The sequence below is a fragment of the Balaenoptera musculus genome, chromosome X (genome assembly GCF_009873245.2).
Source record: "Balaenoptera musculus isolate JJ_BM4_2016_0621 chromosome X, mBalMus1.pri.v3, whole genome shotgun sequence".
NCBI classification, from domain to species: domain Eukaryota; kingdom Metazoa; phylum Chordata; class Mammalia; order Artiodactyla; family Balaenopteridae; genus Balaenoptera; species Balaenoptera musculus.
In genome coordinates, this window is record NC_045806.1 from 123,106,103 (window position 1) to 123,120,799 (window position 14,697).

At 42.9% G+C, this 14,697-nt stretch overlaps 1 protein-coding gene across 1 annotated transcript; it reads left to right on the forward strand.

Annotated features, from left to right (window-relative positions):
- The first annotated feature begins 542 nt into the window (after nt 1-542).
- LOC118888386 (non-histone chromosomal protein HMG-14-like) lies at nt 543-2,499 on the forward strand. Its single transcript, XM_036839340.1, has 2 exons — nt 543-593; nt 2,209-2,499. The coding sequence occupies exons 1-2, from the start codon at nt 543-545 to the stop codon at nt 2,497-2,499; spliced, it is 342 nt and encodes a 113-aa protein (XP_036695235.1).
- The last annotated feature ends 12,198 nt before the right edge of the window (nt 2,500-14,697 follow it).

Sequence of the window (14,697 nt, forward strand, 5' to 3'; positions counted from 1 at the left end):
TAAAAAAAAAAAGAGTGCTTGTTAAAGTGATAAGACAAACCATTTCCTTGATAGACTGTTGGGAGGTAGGAAGATAAGGGAGAATCCCATTTGGTAGCATACTGAGTCTCCAAACAGCCTGCCTCTTTTCAAAGGAAGTGAGTCCCGTGAAAAGTCTTCAGGCAACTGCTTATGGGCCCTGTGGAGTTTATTAACTTGTTTTTCACCAAAGAGTAAATGTTGTAGATCCAAATAACAGCAGTTGGGGGAGGGGAAAGGAAGAGAGGGTGCTAGACCAAAATATCTATCACCACAGTGACACTGTAGAGAACTTAGGCAACATTTACTTGTAAGTTTGACTTCATATATATATATATGAAATTGCTTATGAAGTCATCAAAATTTTATCCTTAAAAGAAAAAGCCAGAAAACAAGACCACAAATGACAAAACATCCTGGTTATAGCCCAGATGGCTGCATAAAATAAATAGCCATTTCCTTGATGGAAGCATAGGCAATTTGGCTGTGTGAAGCTGCAATTCCAGCAGAGATCCTTGAAACAGATGTTGATATTGGTTGTGCATCAGAACTTTCTGAAACAGCAAGATGTTCAGGTAATATGAGAACAAATAACTGGTACCTTCTTATCCTTATGTCAGTGTCACAGGGAGACATTGCTCTCCCAAAGGGAGATTGCCTTGAGATACCCACAGCAGAACACATAGGAACAAAAGGTAGGGAAGATGGAATTTTTCTATAGTTCTATTACAGACTGGGAACATCTCCCAAATCTCCATGTTCCTCCTGTTCATTTTGATCCTCCCATTCTGTCTCCCTGTGTAGCTCTGCCTCCCTGAAGTCCTGTCAGAGAGCATACTACATCAGCTGTTCCTTTGAGGCAGGACAACGGGACTGTAGGAAGGAGAGTGAAATTCTCTCATCTCAGGAGTAGTTGCCTACATGAGGGTGGTTAGGACTCTGACAATGGAGATAGGTGAGGAAGAGCCTTACAGGTAGAGGGAATGGCAGAAGCAGAGACCAGAGGTGAAAAAGAGTGGAATGTGTTCATGGGCTGGTGACCAGAGAAATATGGCTAGAATGTAGGGTTTGTAGAGGGGAATGGAAGATTGGAAAGAAGACTGGGGAACCGCATGAAAAACAAAGATTGGCAAAATATGAATTCAAAAATATTTTTTCAGGAAATCTTATGAAACTAGTGAGAAATTACTTACAGTTTTCCATCTGATACCTTATTTGGGAAGAATCACTGGATTTTAGTAACTCCGAAAACATTTACCCTTAGAATTGGAACAGGTATCAAGAATTTTAAAAGTAAGATGTATTGTCAAAATAAATAAATAAATAAATAAAAGTAAGATGTATTTAGAAACAATTCAGTTATCAGAATAAAAGTTTTTACAAATGGAAATCATATATCTTCTTATACCTGTCCTGTAAAATAAATATGATTGGCTATGAAAAAGATGTCACTAAAGATGCCTCAGATATTAAAAAAAAATAAGAAATTATTATGAGGAATTGTATGTTGACAAATTAGAAAATGTAGATAAAATGGATGAATTCCTAGAAAATATAACATACCAAAACTCATTTGACAAGAGTTAGAAACCAAAGAATTGAATCACTAATCAGGAGCCTTTCCACAAAGAAAACTCCAGGCCCAGATGGCTTCACTGGCAAGTCCTATGAAATACTCAAGCAATAAAAAATTCCAGTTTTGCACAAAACCTTCCAGAGAACAGAAAATGTGTGAACATTCTCTGACTTGTTTCATGAGGCCAGCTTAATTCTGATGGACGAAAACATTAAAAGAAAGGAAAAATGGAGGGCGATCTCATTCATTGTGATACATATAAAAACTCTAACCAAATATTAGCTAATAGAATTCAGCAATATATAAATAGGATAAATCATCATGACAAAGTAGGATGTATCCCAGGAATACAAGATTACCATTAGAAAGCCAATGTAATTCACTACATCAACAAATTAAAGGGGAAAAATCATATGATCATCTCAAAAGATGCAGATGAATCAGGTGATAAAAACCAACATTCTTTTATGATAAAAATTCCTAGCAAACTAGGAATACAAGAAAATACCTAAGAGGCCAGGCACATGTGGTAAGCTGTAAGAAATCCTGACTTCAAACCAAACAGGATGAGGTATCACTTTTAGTGAGAATAGAAACTGACGTGACTGAGCAAGGTCAGTTCCGCCGAGGGGGCGGCGAAGGAGGAGCCCGAGAGGAGATCGGCGAGGTTGTCAGCCAAACCGGCTCCCGCAAAAGTGGAAACGAAGCCAAAAAAGGCGGCAGGAAAAGGTAAACCTTCAGACAAAAGAGTGCAAACAAAAGGGAAAAGGGGAGCAAAGGGAAAACAGGCCGAAGTGACTAACCAAGGGACTGAAGGAAGGTTACCTGCAGAAAACGGGGGAACTAAAAACGAGGAGAGCCCAGCCTCTGATGAAGCAGGAGAGAAAGAAGCCAAGTCTGATTAATATATCACACCCGGTCCTATCAACTGTTTTGTAAATGAAAGTTTTTTAGTGGCTCTAGAAGCAGTTTTAAAAAGGAGGGAATCCCATCTCATCCCATTTTTTTAAGTGTAAATGCTTTTTTTTTAAGAGGTGAAATCATTTGCTGGGTGTTTATTTTTTGGTACAACCAGAAAACAGTGGGATATTGAATACAGGAGGCTTTGGTTGTCTTGGGTGTCAGCTTAACATTCCATAGATGGGCGGTAGCTTTTATATCCTATAATACAAAGCATACTAAATGGCAGTTTGGAGTCAGTTGTGCATTTAAATGTCTTGAACACTTTAAATTACTTCTCTTCCCATGTTGCTTTTGGTAGAATTGTTTCCTAAGGCAAACCACTCACCCCTTGATCTTGGCTCTCCTGGTCAGAATTTTGTGCACTCTGTAACATCTTGGGTCGTGGCAGTCCAGTTCTTCTAGTAACTTTGTTAATGTGCTGTGAACGATTGACAATTTGAGTATGGACTTACGATGTAACAGCATATCAGTATTGGAAGATATTGGTACTTGATATCTTGTTAAGGAAAATTTGCCTCCACATTTTAAGCTGGAAAGTCACTAGGATAACTGTTCAGAAAAGAATCACAACTACATGAATTTTTAGATTTTTGGTACATATGTTAAGAATTGGGTACAAATTGAAATGTCTGTGTACTGATCCTCAAAACAACCAATAAAATCTCAATTATGAAAGAAAAAAACAACAAAAAACTGATATGACTACTTTGGAAAATAATTTGACATTTTCTAATGAAGTAGAAAATGAAGTACAGCTATGACTCAGAAAGGCTACTCCTATATATATTCCCTCATCAATACATGCTCATCGCCCTGGTAATGAAACAGGAGGGAAGGGGCCAGGGCACAACCTTTAAAAGAATGACATAGCCCAAGGACACGACATAAAATGATTAGAGACAAATAGGTCCAAGATGGCGGATGAGTTGACTTCCACTAGACCTTGAGGCTCATTATACGCTCATTGTAACACATCAACATGCTAAATGACACACCCACAGGCGCCATGACAGTTCCAAGGCCGACCATCAAGGTTAAAAAGTAGGCGGTGGTCCAATTTCTGGAAATCCCCACCCTTCCCCCAAAATAGCTGGAATACTCCTCCCACTCATTAGCCTATGAAATTACCCACCCCTATAAAAACTGACAACCCCATACCCTGGAGCCGCTCTCTCCTTCTGAGATGGCGCACGATCTATGGAGTGTGTTTCTCTCTAAATAAATCCACTTCTTACCTGTCACTTTGTCTCTCCCTGAATTCTTTCTGCAATGAGACATCAAGAACCTGAGCTTCATTAAGTCCTGAGACCAGGTGTGTGATCTCAGTTAAAAGAACGTGGGTTCAAGTCCCAATCTGAGTTGCACAGTTTCAGTAACATTATTCCAAATTTCGAAAAACTGGAAACAAACCAAATGACCATCAATAGATTGTATAAGTAAATTGTAGAATATTATACAACAATAAAAACTGAATTAACTACAGCAAAGCACAACATAGATGAATCTTATTACAACTATTATGCTGAGTGAAACAAAGCAAGACCAAAAGAAACATATAGTGATTCCATTTATAGAAAATTCAAAACTATGGAAAACTATACTGAAAGATTTGGAATTGCATACATATGTGATTAAACCATATAGAAAAGCAAGGAAATAGTTACTGTACAATTTGGGATAGTGACATCCTTCAAGGGGCAGTGGTGATCTGGAGGGGATACATAGGGGCTTCTGGGTACTGGAAATGATCTCTTATTTGGTTGATGTGATAGTGTGATTTATAAGAAATATATATTTGGTCATTCAGATGACCAAAATATATTTCTCATATATATTTAGTCTTCTTTGTCCATGGTTCCTGGCTCTCAGCTCCTAAAACCCTTGGAATTTCCTGTGATAAGAGCCATAAAGGTATCTTTTGTTATGTTAATTAGGTGACTTTTGGAAAGCCCTTAGGTAACCTAAGGGTAGGAGGTTGGTTGCCAGGAGAATCAACCAGTGATTAGAAGGTTGGAACTTTCAGTCCCTCCTCCCCCACCTCTAAGAAGGGGAGATGGGCTGTAGATTGTGTTCAGCTGCCAATGGCCAGTAATTTAGTCAATCATGCCTATGTAATGAAGCCTCCATAAAAACCTGAAAGGACAGGGTTCAGAGAGCTTCTGGCTCGGTGAACATGCGGAGGAGCTGGGAGAGTGGTGCACCTGGAGAAGGCATGGGAACTCTGCTCCCATTCCCCGTGCCTTGCCCTATGCATCCCTTTCATCTGGCTGTTCCTGAGTTATATCATTTTATGATCAACTGCGGATCTAGTAAGTAAAATGTTTTCTCTGAGTTCTGTGAGCTGCTGTAGCAAATTAATTGAACCTGAGGAGGTGGGTCATTGGAACCTCCAGTCTGTAGCTGATCGGTCAGAAGCACAGGTGATAACTTGGGCTTGAAACTGGCATCTGAAGTGGTGAGAAGGCATTCTTGTAGGACTGAACCCTTAACCTGCGGAACCTGATCCTATCCCTGGGTAGCTAGTATCAGAATTGAGTTGCACTGTAGGACACTCAGTTGGTGTCTGGAGAATTGCCTAGTGGTAGTGGGAAAGCACCTCCTCCCCACAATTTGTAATTGGCATCTGGACACTTCTAGTTGGTATCAGAACTGAGGTTTGCTATAAAAAGGTCCTGGCTCATGTAAACATGTGGTTTGGGAAGAAAAAGGATGAAAGGGTGGGGGATGAGGAACCTTTGATTCCTTGGTGGCTACATGGTCACGCGTGGTATGCAGCAGCAGCTGTGCTGCAATCAAGTACTAAGGGTAAAAGTTACCAATAGAATATAGAGGTGGATCCAACTCCTGGGAAGTTAGTTCACTGGATGCATAAGGAAATACATACTAATAAGACAACAGCAAAATATTCAGTCTCTTGGCTATTGTTATCTATAATAGCTAAACTAAAAGTAAAAGAAAATGCTGCGTCCAGCCTTGATGCTAAACCAAGCTCAGATTTGGGTCAGTCTGAGCTTGGGCCACTAGCCTCAGAGCCACCTAGAAAGGGAAAAATTATGTAGGGGCAACAGAAAGTACCTCTACGACCTCTGGTCACAAAGAAAGCCGTCATGTGGGGGAGAGCAAAACCAAGAAACTATTGAAACAAGGGGGGCTAACGTGAAGGAGTTGTTTCATTTTGCAGATTGGTATCATCAGCTTACTGAGGAAACTTTACTAAAATGGATCATGAGAGTAAGTAATTTAGGAGCTATGTCTTTGGTTTTGAACGCTACAGAGTGGAAGAGCAAACTTGGGTGACACAGGAGGTTACAGGTCACTATGGAACAGTCACAGATGGCTACCGTAGAACCAAACTAAAATGGAGTCACTTATGTCAAGGACAAAATGGAGACAGTCAATGCAGGCACATAAAGGAAACTTAACCTAACCTTGCAGGAATTGACAGCTCTTCTCAGAAGAGCATAGGACACCAGCCTATCCCCCAAAGCCAATTCTGTTCCTGTCATCTCTGGACTTCCTTGTTCCTCTGACTCAGCTATCCTGATCCAAATAGGGAAGAAGATCACTAGGCAACCAATCAGTTGAAAAAGCCAAATAACTTCAGCATTTACCCCCTAAAAATCCCTTAGTCTGTGAGCAACTCAGAACTCATTGCTCTTGTAGCCTTGAGTTTTCTGGCTTGCAGGTCAAAAGCCTTGCAAGAAACTCATCTTTCTGCTTTGTTTGATTTAGTATGCAGACTTTGGGTTTTGACACCATACATGATCCAGACACAAAGCAGGTTATTCCCAGGGGAACAGCCAGCCTGGTGGACTGGATAAAAGCCACTCTAAGGTCTGTTCACCCTGAGAAGGGGGACTGTCACCCTCTATGAATGCCAAGTGGAATTCCCCAAATGAAGCAGCTGATATGCTTCGTATACAAGCCATGTAGGACTGGTTTTTTGATGACCAGGATATTCACCCACTGAATATGCCCTTTACCCAGGTCATGGTAAATGTTGTGTTTCTTGGGGCCCCCTTCACATGGGCACCCCATATATAACCTTATTGCTGCAAAATCGAAAAACAGTTCTCGAGGATTTATCAAATTTGCCATCTCAGCTTCCCCTTATGGGTCTTACAGATGCTAATAAAAACATTAGTTTAATTAACAAGAGAATGGGAAGAGGCCTGGGGACAGTCAAGGGACTCTTCCCAACCAGGTGGAAACTTTTAAAAGATTGTTTAGAAATAAGGTGAAAAAAGCAAATACTGAAAGGGGCGGAACAAAGAGGAATCAGAAAGGGGAGAATCACAGGACTTTTCCCAGCAGGATGGAAATTTTTAGATGGTTATTAGGTAATGGGATGAAAACAATGAACATTGATGGGGTTAAAACAAAGGTTGGGCAAAGGGAAACCCTGCTGGTCCCCCAACATTAAAGGGCCCCAACAAGCTCGCTCTATTTACCCGTGTTTGGAGAAATTTTAAAAGCTGGAAGGCAAAAATTACAAGAAGAAACCTGACCAGCAGTTGCTTGGGGCAGCGGTTTGGCTGAACAACGACAAAAGGGCCTGCCTGGGTCCTTTGTCTCGACCGACCCCTTATAGCCGCAGAACTAGCCCAAACTGGCCCTATCCTGTTTCTAGCAAGATACTGAGTTGTTTTTCAGAGACAACAGAACAGAAGCGCGAGTCATGCAGCCAGAGCATGCGCAGAGGAGAAAATTTTGACCTCAAGTCACACCCGGAACCAAAGGACCCCCCCACCCCCCACCCCACGAACCAAAGGACCAGGACATGACCAGAACCTGAACATCGGAACCCTTTCAAACCCTTTCAGAAGCAAAGGGTCCCTTGTCCAGGGAGATCCGGTGCTAAAGCCCCCTTTAACCATACCTTACCATAAATGGCCAAGTTCCAAAGCCCTCCAATCAAAACTTGCCCCGCCAGCGCTTCTGCATACCAACCCATCCTCACCTAACCTAACTCCAGATCAGGGAGACAGCTTTGATCCCTGCCTCCTGTCTCCTTACCAGTGGACCTTGCAATCAAGCTTTTTCTTTTCTCAAAAGCCCGTGGCACAGTATTGGCTTCTGTGTGCATCAGGCAGGGAGACTTTGCTGTAACACCCTCCCTGGGGACCCAAAGCCTTTTGCACAAGGGCAGGTCAAATAATGGTCGGGGTGGAGAAGAGAAGCTTCCAACAACTGTGGTACCAAAACCCATTGATGAAGCCCTGACTCAGGCTACAATTTGATTGAGAGAATTTAAAAGTGTAAGAGTAAATAGGATTATGGAAGTTGGAACGTTTAAGCAGGTATTATGTACAGGAGTTGTGTCAACTTTACCTGAATATTTTATAGGAATAGATATCACATCTGGCTGGGGAACACTTCCGCTACCTGGTATTTTAAAACCCAAACCTGTTGAGGAAGTCCTAACAGAGGCTACAGTTAGGAACGTAATGGTTGATGGAATTAAAGTAAATGTTTGTAGGAGAATTGGAATGTTTGAACCGCCTTTATGTGAAGTGGTTGTGTCTCTTTTACCTGATTGTATTATGGGGATGGACGTTGTATCTGACTGGGGAACACTTCCCTTACCTAATATTGAAAAGCAGAAGGCATGTGAGTCCACCCTTCCAAGCAATATTAATTGGACATGCTAAATGGGAACCAGTAAGATTGCCAGAACCCACACAGTGTAGCATGGAAGCTGGAGTGCTGGTGGGAACAAATTCTCTGTGCGCTAACCCTATGTGGAGTATGGACTGGGGCTTATGGCAAAAACCTGTGAGTGCCTCCAAGTGACAGCTACTGGGACTTTGGACTAGAGAATTTCCATTGGAGTGGCATTTACTACCTCGCTGTTGGACGTTATTAATTAAAGCTACCCCCATGACGGAAGGACATAAAATGATCTTAAAACAGGAAATACAATGTCTTGGGTGATGTTAGAGAAACACTCTAATGGGGATGGCAGTGCCCAGAAGAGTTCCATAATAAAATGGAGATTGTTTATACAGGATCATGCTGCCTGGGGAATGCAAGGAGGAGATACTCACTCTAGCACGGAGCCTCTTTTCCCCCAGGACTGACTCTGGAACTGCAGAAGGAGCTGCCGAATTCTGTTGTCACTTGGATAGTGCCCCATGAACAGCTCTTGACAAAGAGTTGCTTGGTTTGTAGACTGCAGTTCCAAGGTGAATGGACCTCCCTGTTTGGGAGGCCTCCACTCCAGTAGAAGAAGGTAAAAATAAATCGATCAGCTCAGTGGGCTGAATTGCCTGCTGTTTCCCCAGCAGTGATGGAAGAGTTGAACAGTGGTAAAAGCCCACTTTTATGCTTGGCTCTTTACTGATTCATGGGCAGTGGCCAGTGGTCTGTCCATGTGGTCAAGCAGGAGGGCAGTGGAAACCTGACCTATTAAAGGGATGCCCGTGTGGGGCACAGCCCTATGGAAATTTGAGGGTTGCATCAAAGTAGGGCATGTTGATGCCCATCAGAAGAACCCCCTTCCAGGTTAGGAAGGTGATTGGAATTGATAGGCAGATATCCCTGTGTGCTCACTTAAGGTAGCTACTTGGGTCCATGAAATGAGTGGCCATTGGGGGTCTGCAGCAATGCAGAGATGGACTGAATCTAGACATATTCCTCTTGCACCCTTTGAGGCACAAAATGCCAGTAAGAGCTGTTCTATCTGCCAGCAAAAGAGACAGAGAATGCAGATGACTCTATGGCAGATTCCCTGGGGGGGAAGGCCCCGAGCATAGCTGGCAGGTCAGACTGATGCTGGTAGCCCTGGGGGCTGCAAGTGGTCCTGACCGGAATAGACACTGACCCTAGACTGGGCTTTGCTTACCTGGTGGTAGATGCAGATGCTGTGAGTGCCATAAAAGAACCAGAACAGAAGATATTGCGCCAATTTGGGACAGTTAAGCGTCATTTCTTCAGACCAGCCGATCTGGTCTGAATACAGAAATAATATCGGCTGTATTATTACAACTGATAATTTCCAGCAGTGGGCAGAGAGATCTCCTCAGAGTAATAGTTTGGTGAGAATTGGAACGGGTAGTTGAAACATTGGTTGTCTGAAGTGGGGGAGAAATAAAGGCATGAAGGGCTGGGTTATACGCCTTCACGAGTATGTGCTCACCCTCAACGTGAATATGAGTGGGGCTACAGGACTGTCCCCGCTGGATAGATTCTGTTTTTCTGATTGATCTGGGGAAGAGGGAGTGAGGAAGGTCCTGGTGTACTTTCTTCCCTATATCACCCCAACTTTTTCTTTTTTCCCTGCTTGGTGCAGTGGTCATAGAACCAGGGCTGCAACTACAAGGTCTGGAAGCAAGGATGATTCCTCAGCAAAAAATTTAGGATCCCTTACCGCAAGACAATCATAGAAGTCAAAAGATACTGACACATTACTAGACTCTCATTCAGTCATTAATGACTATCCAATCCATCATCACATCTTATGAAAGTGTCTCCCAGGGTGAGGCCACTCAGGTTTGCAGGTTTCTATTTGCTCTGGTCAGGTTCCAAAAGCAGGAGTGGTCTCAGCAATATATGTGTTTTTAACCTTTATGTCACAATTCCTAAGGGCCTGATGGGGCAGGATGTGCCTTCACCCCAAATGCCAAATTGGGACTAACAGTGAATTCAGCTATATTGCCTGGTGGTAAAAATAGCCCGCTAGTTGCACCTATGTAACCTATGTAACGTTAACGTTACTTTATGTGAACAGGAGTGGACTGGGCAGGGAGGAACTTTCTAGACTAGTATTGCTGCCTACTATTGCTTGTTATTGCTATTACTTGCTAGACTACTGTTGTTGCCAGCACAATGACCAAACCTAATGTCTCTTCCAAAGGTGGAAAAGTTTGGGTACAAGTGGAGAAAAGGAAAAATAGTAGCTGATGAATAAATGTTATGTAATGAGGGAAACCCAGTATTACATTAACATCTATCTCAAAAGGGGATCAGAGCAAGAGATGATATTATCTCTTAGCTGGAATATACCAGGTGCCTGAAAGAGTAAAGCCATATATTGCTGAGAACACTCCTGCTTTTGGAACCTAACCTAGAGGGCAGGGTAGACAGGTCATACTCATGAGTGAGGCCTTTTAATGGAGGGATCATTGCTTTTAATGTATCTAACCATTGCACTCAGAATCCCACTTGTAACTCTTCTGATTTCTAGTACATATAAAACACTTTATAAAATGCTCTTGAGGGCAGCCAGGAAGATTACTATAAAAAGCATGAGCATTTTTCAGCACTGGCCCTAAGGAATTCTCAGGGGAGAGATGTCTGGATGTAAAGGCATTATCTTTAAGACCCCGGCTTGCACTATGTGATTTTGCCCTTTCCAGCATTCACAGTTGTAAAAAGTTCAACTGCAGATAATGCCTGCCTGTCCACTTTTAGTTTCTGATCTTCAGCTACTAAAGCAGTCCTGGAGACTGAAACACAAATGAAAACACATTTTTTTCCACCATGCACACCTCTTGCCAGGCTGCATCCACTTAGTAACCAATCTGGTTGGCTCTAGGTGTCTTTTGAGCACAATTTCATTCTTCTTTGAATGTCCAGAGAGAGAATTATCTCTTGGCTGGGGTTAAACTGGTAAGGATTTCATGCTCTCAAGTCTGATCCCTTGAAAATCTTCGGCACATCCATAAGTTTTTTCCCTTGATCTTCAAATAGGCACTGATTAGATTTGTGATGGCGAGTAACAGGGCATGGGCAGAGGCATGGCCACGGGCAGATATAAGTTGGGGGACCAAGCAGGGGCCATAGCATTGGAATATCCTCTCACTTCACACAGTGCAAGCCACTAATGGAATGTGAATGATCAAACTGAAAAGAGGATGGGTCCTGGGGTCAACATACATCCCTCACACCCCTGTCATGGCCAGTCATATTCTCTTTCTCTCCTGGGGAAATGTAAATGGATGAAAATGACTCTGAGACAAAATACACTGATTTCTTTGCTGATATCCGGTATTAGTACTTTGCTTTTTCCTCTTCCCTTTAAAAAATCCATTGCAGGATCACAGTCTGGTAGATAAGGGAAGGATCATAGGGAACTTCTAATCTGGTGGTTATCCAATTGTGCTCTTGGGAGACTTCTCAGAACCATCACAGAGGAGACTCTGGGGACACCCTCTATCCCAATATAATCAGAACAACTCCACTTCCTTCATTTATTCACTGAGGAGGTATTTTCTTAATGACTATTATATGCTGGTCCCCTCTCTCTCTGTATGTACGTGTTTGTGTGTGTGTATGTGAGAAGACCCAGTGGCAAGAGAGAACACTGAAAGGTGGGTCAGGATGACTCAGTGTAGAGTAACCCTGGGGAAGGTGAGAGGGAGCAGTGAAAGTCTGTTTTATGTGGTGGATCCCAGGTCTTTGGACTCACTAGATGTCATTTTCTTTCTTTCTAAAAATATTTATTTATTTATTTGGTTGCACCGGGTCTTAGTTGCGGCAGGCAGCCTCCTTAGTTGCGGCTTGCCAGCTGCTTACTTGCAGCACGTGGGCTCCTTAGTTGTGGCAGGCGGGCTTCTTAGTTGTGGCAGGCAGGCTCCTTAGTTGTGGCATGAGAAATCTCAGTTGCGGCATGTGACCTCTTAGTTGCAGCATGTGGAATCTAGTTCCCTGACCAGGGATCGAATCTGGGCCCCCTGCATTGGGAGCGCGGAGAGCCTTATACACTACGCCACCAGGGAAGTCCCCAGATGTTATTTTCTTGGCAAAATTTGTTTGGGGACTACTGTGACTTATCCATGTCTATCTCAATAGCCCATTATCTCAGACAGCAGATACATTATCAACTGAGCATTTGAGAGAATACCTAGGAGGGGGTGAGGTGCCTTCAATAAAAGTGATTTATTATACTTTAAAATTAAATCATGTTTAAAATTTTATTTATAACTAATTCATTTTCCTTGATTGAGACTTTATGCCCACTGATTAGTAACTTCCCCCTTTCTTGGCAACTACCATTCTATGCTTTTTTTAAAAATTTATTTTATTTATTTTTGGTTGCGTTGGGTCTTTGTTGCTGCACATGGGCTTTCTCTAGTTGCGTTGAGCGGGGGCTACTCTTCGTTGCGGTGCGCGGGCTTCTCATTGCAGTGGCTTCTCTTGTTGCGGAGCATGGGCTCTAGGTGCGCGGGCTTCAGTAGTTGTGGCACACGGGCTCAGTAGTTGTGGCTCACGGGCTCTAGAGCGCAGCCTTAGTAGTTGTGGCGCATGGGCTTAGTTGCTCCACAGCATGTGGGATCTTCCCGGACCAGAGCTCGAACCCGTGTCCCCTGCATTGGCAGGAAGATTCTTAACCACTGTGCCACCAGGGAAGCCCTACTATTCTATGCTTTGATCCTATGAATTTGACTATTTTGATACCTCATATAAGGAAAATCATGCCATATTTGTCTTTCTGTGACCGGCTTATTTCACTTAGCATGATGTCCTCAAGGTTCATCCATGTTGTTGCATATTGCAAAATTTCCTTATTTTTCAAGGATGAATAATGTTCCATTGTCAGAAAAAATCAAAGCTAATAGGTTTTGGTACGGATGTGGAGAAACTGGAATACTTGCACTGTTGGGAGGGAATGCAAAATGGTGCAGCTGCTATGGAAAACAGTGTGGAGGTTTCTCAAAAAATTAAAAACAGAACTACCATATGATCTAGCATTCCCACTTCTAGGCATTTATCCAAAAGAATTGAAAATCTCGAGGCAATATTAGCACTCCCTTGTTCATTGTAGCACTGACTGTTCACAGTAGCCAAGATGTGGAAACAACCTAGATGTCCATCAGCAGAGGAATGGATAAAAGTGCTCTTGATAATAAGGAGGTAGTGTGTAGACAGGGAGAGATCTTACCCTCCAAGTCCTGGCTTCTAATGATGTGAATTTTTCAACAGTTAGTTCAAATCCAGGTATTATTTCTAGAAATTGATTCCATGGGAATCATGTGCCAAAGTGGGAATACGTTGCTTTGGAGCAATAATAGCTATTATATATGGGTGGTAGGCACTTTGCACTCATCTCACTTAATCCTGACAATAACCCTCTGAGGGACACAATATTATTATTATTATTTTACAGATTTTGCAGGGATTAATTAGCTTGCCCAAAGTCCCATAGTGAGTGTGTTGCAGAGCAGGGGTTTGAACTTAGACTGTCTTGGCCTTGACAAGGAAAATACATTTTTTTAAAAAATTAATTAATTAATTTATTTATTTATTTATTTTTGGCTGTGCTGGTTCTTCGTTTCTGTGTGAGGGCTTTCTCCAGTTGTGGCGAGCGGGGGCCACTCTTCATCACGGTGCGCGGGCCTCTCACTGTCGCGGCCTCTCGTTGCGGAGCACAGCTCCAGAGGCGCAGGCTCAGTAGTTGTGGCGCACGGGCCTAGTTGCTCCGCGGCATGTGGGATCTTCCCAGACCAGGGCTCAAACCCGTGTCCCCTGCATCGGCAGGCAGACTCTCAACCACTGCGCCACCAGGGAAGCCCCGAAAATACATTTTTTAAAAATGCTATCACTTCAAAAAAATATTTATTTATTTATTTATTTATTTATTTAATTTCTTTATTTTCTTTATTTTTTTGGCTGCGTCAGGTCTTTTTTTAAAATAAATTTATTTATTTATTTTTGGCTGTGTTGGGTCTTCGTTGCTGTGCGCGGGCTTTCTCTAGTTGTGGCGAGTGGGGGCTACTCTTCGTTGCAGTGCGCAGGCTTCTTATTGTGGTGACTTCTCCTGTTGCAGAGCACGGGCTCTAGGCACATGGGCTTCAGTAGCTGCAGCATGCAGGCTCAGTAGTTGTGGCTCGTGGGCTCTAGAGCACAGGCTCAGTAGTTGTGGCGCACGGGCTTAGTTGCTCCACAGCATGTGGGATCTTCCCGGACCAGGGCTCCAACCTGTGTCCCCTGCATTGGCAGGTGGATTCTTAACCACTGCGCCACCAGGGAAGTCCCTTTTTTTTTTTTAACATCTTTATTGGAGTATAATTCCTTTACAATGGCGTGTTAGTTTCTGCTTTATAAAAGTGAATCAGCTATACATATACATATATCCCCATATCCCCTCCCTCTTGTGTCTCCCTCCCTCCCTCCTTATCCCACCCCTCTAAGTGGTCACA